This window comes from Mastomys coucha, chromosome X, assembly GCF_008632895.1.
Source record: "Mastomys coucha isolate ucsf_1 chromosome X, UCSF_Mcou_1, whole genome shotgun sequence".
Classification (NCBI taxonomy): Eukaryota; Metazoa; Chordata; class Mammalia; order Rodentia; family Muridae; genus Mastomys; species Mastomys coucha.
Genome location: NC_045030.1, coordinates 104,636,758 through 104,648,158, shown reverse-complemented (window position 1 = coordinate 104,648,158; position 11,401 = coordinate 104,636,758). Strand labels below are relative to the sequence as shown.

The 11,401-nt window shown below is 37.6% G+C and overlaps 1 protein-coding gene across 2 annotated transcripts in view; it reads left to right on the top strand.

Annotated features, from left to right (window-relative positions):
- The window catches only part of Zdhhc15 (zinc finger DHHC-type palmitoyltransferase 15), a 127,675-nt gene extending 118,646 nt beyond the window's left edge, over window positions 1-9,029 (top strand). Inside the window, exons 11-12 of one of the 2 annotated variants that reach the window (XM_031366332.1) lie at window positions 1,327-1,403; window positions 4,802-9,029. In XM_031366332.1, coding sequence (XP_031222192.1) covers window positions 1,327-1,373 — 47 coding nt within the window. In that variant the 3' untranslated portion in view covers window positions 1,374-1,403; window positions 4,802-9,029. Of the gene's footprint in view, window positions 1-1,326; window positions 1,404-4,801 lie in introns of those variants that run through there. The other variant, XR_004117576.1, reaches the window with a different exon arrangement.
- Window positions 9,030-11,401: the final 2,372 nt, after the last annotated feature.

Sequence of the window (11,401 nt, the reverse complement as noted above, 5' to 3'; positions counted from 1 at the left end):
GAGAGAGAGAGAGAGAGAGATTGGTGGAGGGAGGGAGAGAGGGAGGGGGAAGGAGAAACTAGGATTCTGGAGAAGATAGAATCTTGCTGAAGTCAGGTCTGAAGCCTGATTAACTCAGGAGCATGAATTTGCCAGCCTGCCATGGCAAAAGTAGGCCACCCTGGCACCCTGGCTATTTAGCTTCAGACTTCAGAGTTGTCACACTTTGGGGAGCACTTTGATTGGTACATTGATTTCATACAACAAAATTTACTAGATGTAGGGGATGTTCACTGTGGACATTTGGACCTCCAATGCCAACTACATTATTATGCTGGCAGTGAGAAGAAAGTGCTTATATGTACATTAAACAAGGTAATCCAGAGGGTTATTTTCCACTTCCAAAAAGCTAGAGGTCAGAAAGAAAACATTTGTACCATAATGGTGTTTCTTATTAATCCTAAAACCTCTTATTTCCTAGATACCTCATTCCCTTTCAGAAACACACCAACACCTAAAATACTATAATAGCTGTCTCAATTATGTCCATTGGAATAACAGCGAGATAGGGTAATTTTGTGAATAACAAGACCCAAAACATTCCATTAAAGACAGATGGTGTTGAGCTGATACCACAGCTGTTTAAGTCAAATACCAGCCAGTATTATGGATCACATTATGCTGATAAATAAAATAATCTTACTTTGTAATACAGCAGACTTACTGCTCTTGGCACATAAATGCCTCTGTGTATCAAGGTTTCCTGTAGAACACCAATCTTTGGAGCTCTATAGATATTGGCCACCTCCAGGGGTTGAACAGGAAGACAAAATGTTACTGACCAAATATCCACCCGTATAAGACAGACAGAGAGGCATTTGATTATCATTATGGTCCATTTTCTGTTAAAATGAAAAGTTATCAGAGGTTATGTACTTTATGAAGTACTTTACGTGTCTTGCAATTATGGTGGCTGGAAGATTTATAGTGGTAATATCTCAGCACACACACACACACACATACACACACAGACACACATACACACACAGAGACACCTATATTATGATTTGATGCATCACGAGAAAGAGAAATGGCTGCTGCAGAAAAGGCCAAACACTGAGAGCAGCTTTGCTTTATAACAATCTTCTCATATAAGAATTATACTCAAATAAGTACTACAGTGTTTCCTTCTGAAGCTAGGACTCCCACTGACTGGAATACCTTCGACTAGATCCCACTTCTGAAAGTTTCTACCACTCAGTGCTACCACACAGGGGAGCAAGGATCTCAAACCTCTGAGGGACATACAGAGTACATAATGCTCACCTGTACTTCTCAATCTTACAGATTATCCAGAAGGCTTATCATCACTTGCTGTGGAGTCAGAAACGTAGCAGTTTTCACATCTTCTGTGTCTCTGTCAGGTGAGTATTAAGGAGGCACATTCAGTGCCACCTGGACTGCAAAGCAGTCCTGAGAGCAGAACTAGAAAAGGAGAATGTTCTCATTCTGGCAAGCAAGATGTTAAATGCTTCACTCTCATTGCACACAGAAGGAGAAGCTCTATGCATAATTTCCCTGTGCAATGTACTGAGAAAGATGCCTTTATTCCTGACAAACTCACATGTACTTCACTTGTGCTAAAAGACCCCAGGGGATCCCAAAACAGCCAAATACCCCGTTCAGGTTATTTACTTTCATACTGTGAATTATAAACCTTGTCACAGTGCATTCCAGGTCTCTGACATGATACAGATTACAAAGGAGTTCTTTTTGCCTGACTCCATTATGTCTGCCAATAATCTTCTGTCACCCACTAACAGGCAAAGAGCAGCCTCCCTGTACTCCAACACTCCTAACATACTACTAATTTGTTATCAGTGGCAGGCAGCTTTTTGCTCAGGATTCTCCTTGACCTGTTGAAAAGCCAAACAGCCTTCTCTTTGCAACACTTACAAGTAAATAAGACCAGTGTGATTCCATATTAAAAGGAGACTTTTAGTTATGGAAATATCATAGCACTCAAGCTCTGAACTAGTAACACATTACTTCTTTTCCCATGAAAAGGCTAACGATTATTCAGAAGCCTCTCAATCTGTGGGTTCTCCTGTCTTCAGTCATTTCCCTTCTGCTATGGACTGATACAAGCATGGGTACTACACAAAACCTTGTATGTGCCAGCTAGTTTGCTAAGTACTTCCATCAGCTCGGCAAGGTGACTGTTACAATTCATATTTTCTTATAAGAAAACTGAAAATAGAGCAAAGCCAGCTAACTGAGGTTACACAGCTGTCAAACAGCTAAACTAAAATTGCAATCCGGGGCGGTATGGCTTCCATTCATGCCATGCTTCTTATGATGCTGCATTTAAAGGCCTAATGGGTTCTTGGCTATACAGCTTCACTTATAACAAAAGGTTAAAATATAGAACAATTAAGTCTGTTTTCTTACTCAAAGCCTTGATGAAATATTTGAAATTTTGATAAGGAACTTAGAATATCTATATTTCCATTATCTAGGATGCATGTGTCTAATGTAGTCTAAAATGCTAGTCATTTTTTTTTATTTTTTCATGAAAACAGTATTAATAGAGGGTAATATGTAAGCATACTTAGTGTAGAAATTCTTGGAACTTTCAATGTGCTAACAGGTTTGTGACTCACTAGGTAGCATTTGTAGTCATCCTTTGAATTTATTTGACTATCATATCATTTCTTGTCATCTCCTATTCAAGTCATGGAACCTTGCCCTTGTGATAGTACGTGTTAGAATTTTTAATATGCTAGGGGATATTGTGAATCCCCCAAAGTGGAGTAATATATTCCTCAAACTTATATGACCATGCAATTCTCCCTAACCTTTCATAAATATCCTGAATGAATATTCAACCGTGAAATACATTGCTTCTACTTCCCGAGGGAAGCATGATTGCCACTAAGGATACCTTTTCTAGGGAACGCTATCCAAATAAGTTAGGCGATTGGTTTTACAGGAACAACAAAGTCCTGTCCTGCTAATAATTAAAGACAGTTTAAGAGAACAATGGGAGAGATAATTTAAAACTTGTCAAGAAGCTGGGTATATGGGGTGTATACCTTTAATCCAAGCACTTCGAAGGCTAAGACAGGCATTTATCTCTGAGTTTTATCTCTAGTATACATAGTGAATTCCAGGACACACAGGGCTATGAAGACTTTAAGGTATATATAGATAGCAACTATAGTGATATTTGTAAAATATCCAAACTGAACTCAACCTAAATATCTATCTATAGAATAGTTGAATATATTATATATGTCCAAAATTATAGTTTTATATATTTTCCTTTATTTTAGTTTGAAGAGGTTTTTTTTTTTAACTGAAGAAAAAATAAGGACAAAATGAATACCCATGTTTGCAACTTAGAATTAACAAACACTGGGGATGAAGAGGTGGCTCAGTAGTTAAGAGTACTGACTTCTTTTCCAGAGGACCCAGATTCAGTTCCCAGGAATAATATAGCGCCTTAAAACCAACTCTTACTCCATCTCCAGGAGATCTGTCCAATATTTGCACCATATGCACATGGGGCACAGACATAACTGCAGAAACACACACACATACGCCTAAAATAAAAATAAAATCTCGGAAACAACTTAACAAACCTGATCTTTTTATTTTATTTCAATTTGTATAAATAAAATATTTTCATAATCTTTACATAAAGACTCACCAATTCCACATAATATTTCTTTCAGACTGAAACCATGTGTGAAATATAAAAATTAACACCTTTAATTTAATGATTTCTTAAAAATCATTAAGGAAAGAAAATACAACAGTTAAAGATGAGCAAAAGATGTAACAATCTAACCAATAAAATTAATAAATTAGAAAATGATTTAATTTTGCTATAAAATAAGTATAAGTTAACATAATGTAATTATCAGTTTTGTCTACTCAATCAGTCAGGGTTTATGAATTATATAACCTAATTTTGGCAAGGACACAGTGAGACCAGGATTCATAATCATTGCAGACATGTTTACGTTCATATAACACCCATTTGTGTGAAGGCAAGTTGGTGACATATATAAAAGCCTTGACATGTTCATAATATTTTATCTGGCAACTACCTACATTTTAGGATTGTATTTAAGTGAATCAACCAGCTATTTATGAATTTATTATAAAGTCAGAATTTTTAGAATAGAACTATCTAGAAATAGACTGATGGAACAGACTGCTCTATCATTCTAATGAAATACTATTCAATGATTAAAAATTTCATTTTAAAGAACAATTAACAAGATTATATGAAATGCTATATGAATGAAGTTTTTTGTCTATGGGGTGTGTGTGTGTGTCTGTGTGTGTGTGTGTGTGTGTGTGTGTGTGGTGTACACTGAATCTAAGTTTTTATCCTTCGTTTCATTATGAGGAATAAGATTCTGAATACTGTACTTGAAAAGAAATCAATTGGAACCATTTCCATAGAACAGAATCCAGAAGCAAAATCACTAATACGAATATATTTTCTTTTAAGTGTTTAATTACCACTTGTTTGTTTGTTTGGGGGTATGGCTCATGCATGCCAAAGCAAAGAGGTGGGTGTCAGAGAACAACTTGCAGGAGTTGGTTTTCTCCTTTTACCATTATGGGTCCTGGGGATTGAACTCAGGTCATTGGGCTCAGCAGCAAGTGCCTTTACCCTCTGAGCCATCCTGTTTTTCATTTTTTCAACATATTTTCATAACATGATTTTAATTGTTACAAATTATTATCAACTAGGTATCCCTTTTGTTGTTCAACTCACCTGTAAATTTCTGCTTTTCATCCTCAGGAACCCCCATCTCCCATGAGGCTTACAGACTTCAATATTGAGAACCACTCTAATCCTCAAACTAAGTCACCGTTTTGGACTGATAGCTTCACAGTTTGGGTGTTTCATCACACACTTATTATGCACATCTTTCAGGACTTTGCAAATTTACTTTGCTGAATGAACGCAGTTTGGAAACAATTGCTTCAAGCCAGTTTTTCTTTTTTATCTTCCCCTAATCCATGAAGGCCTAAGTGTAAAATATATATCTTTATATCCGTCTAGTCTGGTAAAAGGGAATTCAGAAGATTGTCTTGGAGTCTAATTCCCCCATGAAAGAGTATTAATTACATCTCTCTGCAGGGTCTTTCTGGTACTGAGAGGAGTCAGCATGTATTTGTGTCTTATGTTCATGGGCATATATATAAACATGTGTATGTGCAATATATTGGCATAGGATTCTGCCAAAAATCAAGGTTCAAAAAACTGAGTTTTGGATTTGATCATGCTTTTCACCTAAATTAGCAATCTAAATATTTGATGAGCTCTGAACAAACCCTATACCATGTATCTGAAATTTAAGGAGATCAAATAGACTGTGACCGATGTCCTGTTGAGAGTTTAACAAGGCAAAATCTGTCCTGTCATAGAAGTTTCTGAAAGCACCACAACTAATACAGAGGAACAGATCAGATTTCCACTTTAGTAACATAAGAGTTAATGTTTTAAAGCCAGGTTTGATAGTGCATGCCTCTCATCCTAGCCCCTGGGAGGCAGAGGAGGGGGATCACTGCAAGACCAGCCTGGCTGTTTGTTCTCCCTCTGAGTTCCAGGCCAGCTTGGGTTACATAAGGAAACTTGTCTTTAAAAAAATAAAAAATAAAAAATAAAAAAATAAAAAAAAGGAATTACTTTCTTAAAAAACGTTTAATGCCAGGCTGTGGTCAAAATCTCTATTTTATTCATTTCTCTGGTATGTAGCTTTGTTTCAGCCTTTGTAAATTACTTTTATGATGGTAGAAATATCACAAGCCTAAGATGTGGGCCATCCATTTTGTAAAACGGATTTAAGAATGATTTTCAGGTATAATTAAAATTCTGTTGACGAAGATAAAGTTGCAGATGCGACACTGGCCTGAGGATTAGCTAAAGGTCTGTGTTTTCACAGCAGGAGTTAATGTGCAGAGTTAACTGAACAGTGATATTCCAGTCCTCTTTTTTAAGCTTCGGTGGCAGCTCAGCCATTAAGAGAGTTTACATCCATTTCCCCACTTATTTATAACCAGCCTTCCTTTCAGTCCTAGTGCCTGGATCAATGAGATGGACACTAATGCTGCTTCTTTATAATAATAGTACCTAAGAGTATTGATGGTTTTCATTTTTCAACCAGCACTCTAATGCACAGCCGCTGACAATAAAAGCCCCAACTCTTAACAGAGATCAGTGGGAGTTACAGGCATCTCAGTTATCAAGGAATTGAACTCCTTAAGAGATAGCTGGGTCTACTAAATTATTCTCTCTAAAATGTCTCTGAGTGAAAAGGAGTTGCCTGGCACAAACAAATCTGTATTGGGGCTCCAGTGCAACTGAGAAGGAAAACAATCCAGCTATTGAAAGCAACAACCAAATGGGTCCATTTGGTCCCCCTGGGTCATTTTAACGAAGGTGAGACATTTAGCATCAAATAAAGAGATTGTAGTCAGCATTTCATTTGAGAGAAATGAATAAATGTATTAGGGCCAGGGCCTAGAGAGTGCTTCTAAAACTACTCACAAATGGAGGAGTGACATAGGACACTGCATGCTGGATTTCCTGATGGAAGTTTATATACTTTCACATGGGAAGAACTTTGCCTTTCCATTGCTCCTTCTGAAGCATTTCTCATGTGTAGGTTTTCCTTGGAAGAATATTTAGCCATCCATGTGGTTTTATGGGCCACAGGCCTTGCCTTCTAGTCCAATACAAATGTACCTTTCTATAAAAGGGTTGCAAGCAGCACTTCACAAGAAATCAGCATCAAAGCAACCTTCCCTGACCCCGCCTATCGTCTTCTGCTAAGGGACAGTACAGAAGCTGCTGTCTGTGCTGTAAAGTCCGGAAGGCATAGGAACTTCTCTGTGGAGTGTATTAGCATTCATCTCTCATAGACATCATGTCACAAAAGACAATGTTAGTAAACTACAGGGAAGCACTGGAAGGATAAAGCTCAGGTTAATGTAAGCTGATTGTTCAGTGTCTTAAGACTTACGCTGTCTCCAAAAGGCCAAATAAACCAGGATTTTCTCTGGGTGCTTGGAAAAAGGAGAAACCCTATTCTTGTTCTAATATCTTGATTATATTAGTTTATAGACATTGATAATACCCCTATGCATAGATTCTTTGTGTATTGATTAGTGTATATAGGCATCTAAGAAGTTAGTTATTGAGCAAGAAGACAGATTTGTTTCCTAATTAGCACACCCTGACCTCACACATTTGCTTTCTTTTCCTTGGAACCCTGCCTAATAACTTCTGTGGGATCTCATCCCCCAATCTTTAGTACTCTGCTTCCCCAGTTGGAAAGTGGAACTACTTGTTGTTAATTTCCCACAGCTAAAAGGTGCTATGTAACTCCCTAGTGCTCTTACATAGTTTTATTTGCAGGACTAGAATGAAAAGTTTAAATATTACAGTATTTCTGAGCAAACAAATGTGCTCCATTCTTTTCCTCCGTGCTCCTAGTGCAGAATGTTTTCTTGCAGAGCCTAGAGTACTTTGTTAATGTTCTTCCGTTTGTTGCAACAGTGTCCTTGGAAAAAGATAGAATGGAAATCATTTTTCCAAAATAAAGGAGATAAAGTGCCATCCAAAAGCACACAGATATTATTAGAGAGACTGTACTTTCTAGTGCTGGAAAAACCATGGAGCAAAGAGAACAGAATCACATTCCAAGAGTCCCTCTTTCTCCAACATCTTGAATTTTGCAATTTAGACATCTCTTTATTTTCTAATGCAATACGTGCCTCTTCCCCTCACTGAACCTATATGACATATATATTTCACACTAGATGGCATCAGGCATTGCATAATCTCCTGTGGCACCCAGACAGCCCAATCTCAGGGTTTGTTTTTTTCCAGGGAAAACAATGTGCTTCCTCATGTTCGTGCCAAATTGCACAAAGTGTAGGTATTTCTGTTAATGGATATTTAAGCACAGCCCTAGAAGGTATGTGTTAAGAATACTGTGTAGTATACATTATTGCAATATACACCTGAGATTTAACAAGGCCCCAACTAATAGGAATGTAATAACCATTCATAGTGTATGTCTTTCAACCCTCATCAACATGTATGCACATGAACATGAATGCACACCCTCCTTTTAAGGCAGATTGCTAGGTCATTAGAACAAATGTTTCACAGGGATGGTTCTGTTCTCTCCTTTTTAATGAAGTCCAGAATCACAGGAAGTGAAGAACATTTCATTTATCTGTTCTAAAATTTCTGCTGTCAGAGTGTCTAAGAGACCCAGGTAGGCTGAAAGGCACGTTCTGTGCAGAGGCACAGAGGACATCTAACAAGACCACTAGAGCCTAATGCAACTTCCATGTTCACAGAAAATTCATGCACTCTGTGCAAACAGGATAAAATGGTCGACAGTGTGTGCTCCATTCACATTTCTTTAATCACACTTATACAATACCATGCTGTACTTTAGCCTTTGCATGTGAGTATTATGTAATACAGTAAGGACTGGGTGGCTCTTAACTAGCATGCAACCCTTGGCTTGTTTACTACCCCAAAAGGGCTAAGGCTCGTCCTGCACGGTATTTGAAGCCATTAAATGTGTTCTTTGGAGAAGCCTGGTTAACATCCATCAGCAGAATGAGTTAAAACACACAATGAATTCAATCTATCAGGATGTTTGTTTTTTGGTAGGGAATGGTTAAAAGAAAAGAACAATAAGATGCATTCAAAGAAAAATTGCTTTCAGCCTGCTGCCTAAATCAGCAAAGGAACACAGCAGGAAAGAGAGGTCTGGGTCTTGGTAATATATGAAATGTATTAGAGAGCTAGAAAAGGAAAGACACTAGGGGACTTCAACAGTTAAGCTCAAGTTGCCAATTTGCTATAAATCCCTCTTTCCATCAGTCTGCTTACCGTGATATATATAAGTGTTCTTAAAACGATGTGTCTTGCTGCAGAAATACTGAAAAAATGCTTGTTAGCTTTATCTTCCTATGTCCTTTATTAAAACTGTATACATAAATTTGTTGTGTCTTTTTTATGTTATAATTTTCAAAAACAATACTGGTAAAATCTAGAGCTTCAAGCCACTCTGACGGCAGGTTCTGTACATCTCGTCTCACAGGAAAACAATCGAGTTTACTCACTCCAGGGTGGCTTGGTAGGTGTGGCATATAGACCCCTCTGTAACATCTCATCTTGGGAACACCCCCTCCTGCTCTTTCAGTGTTTTTCTTTTACATGAGTAGAGCTGAGAAATTAATGGTAATGGCTTTTTGATAGAACACTGACCAGGCTAATGGCACTTAATCGTGTTCAGTCTCTGCTCAGCCTCACACGCCTTCTGTCGTTTACTTTGCCATTATGATAAGTATAAAAAAAGAAAAGAAAAAAGTGCTGCTTTATGCATATATGAAAGCATGCTCTCAAGTCTGGTCTGCTTTTTCTCATTCTAAGAACTGTGTTTACTGGTCTCCAAAAGTAATCACCTGAAGAAAGAATACAATAGTCCCGGGAGAAAAATGTAGTAGCTCACTTGCACCTACACATCATACATTTACAGGAATATTTGAAAACAGCATCATCAAGTGAACATCCTGAAATTTTCTTTCAGGGCTGACAAGGTAAAGCTTCTTTCAGAGCTCACTTGGTAAAATGCCAGGGGAGAAAGACCCAAGTTCAGATGCCCAGCACCCATGTAGAAAGCCAGGAGTAATGATGGCGCATGCCTATAATCCTAGCACTGAGGAAGGAGAGACTTTCTGTCAGCCATCCTAAGGGAACCAGTGAGCTCCAGCTTCAGTGAGAAAAGACATCTGACACTGTCCTCTGATTTTCACACTCATACAAAAATAAGAGTTCCATTAATAGATGCATCATTTGCACAAAGTCCTTTACAGAAAGAATGGGAAGCCCTCTCCCCTCCAATTAGCCAACAAAGAAGGCAGAAATCATTGAAACGGAGAGCGCAGCCAGCTGGTTTGGTGACTGTCTGACTAAATAATACTGAAGAACTTGGAACCACTTGGGAGAGGCTCAACCTGTATGGGTCAGGCTCAACAGAAACCCAGAAATGAGTCTTTTATTTAGATTTAGTCTTTAAAATTGTAATTACTTTGTTCTAGGTAAAGACCTTAAATATCTTTGCTGAGAATGCCATTTGATATATTACAATGCAGCAGCTACAAACAGCTTTAATTTGCATCACAATGTACTAGAAACAAAAGAAAACAAATTTCTTTGTAGATTACAAAAAAAAAAAAGACATAAAGGAACCCTCTACATAAGAATGTTATTTGAGTTAAGGTTGTTACCAAGGAAATTCAAGGCATAGACATTCAAAAACAAACTTTATAGATATGAATAAAGATGTAAATATATAGAATGCTTTATATAGGAACATGTAAACATCAGTATGCATTTTTTCATGATATAAGCAACAGAATTTTTCAAATCTAATTTTCTCACCATATGCAGTGACATTGAAAAACTAGTCAGTTTCTCTTTGAATATTAAAATACTCATTCTTGCACAGTAGCATGCTTTGGAGGTTAGATTATCAACTCTAGAGGATTCTGAAATTTAACAAAGACAACAGTACATCTTAAGCAAACTTTTTTGAAAATACTTGAATATGTTTATGGTTTTGAAAGGATTTTTTTTCATAAATCTTCCCTGAAATACTCATCAACTTTACCAACTAGTACAATCTTAGATGCAGACCATGACAATATTAGCAACCACTAAAATAAAAACAGCTGTAGCATATAAAAATTGCAGTGAAGATAAAACACAATTCACTACACAAGGAAAGCAAGTTTTGCTGTTAGAACATGACAAAACGTAGATGACTGACAAATTAGTCAAAATGTCATTAAATTATCCTTCACAATCCACAGCACTTTACATGAAATGCTTTGAACAATTAGCACTTATTGGAGTAATGTGTTTCAGAGAGATCCAATAAATGCAAGCCCAAAGTTACCTTTGGCTCAGAGTCTGCATGTGGCAGGGCTACAGGAGAGTAGCGTGTCATATAAAATATGATACTATCTGGGTAAAACACCAGGCAAATAAGCCAAAATGAAATAGGGAGCATCAACACTTTTAACCCCTTTCTGCCAACTATTATTTCCTCTTAATTTGGAAGCTATTTCCTAGCTATATGTTCTTTAAGAAACTTGATGCACCAGGGTTGGGGGTTATAGGCAGGGGTTTTCCTCTCAGATGTGCAGGGGAGGGGGCAAGAGGAGGAACCCTGTGAGGGGGACCAGGGGGCAGCATTTGGGGTATTAATAAATAATTAGTTTTAATTAGTTTTGAATGGTGGTGGTGGCACATGCCTTTAATACCATCATTTGGGAGGCAGAGACAGGTGGATCTCTGAATTTGAGG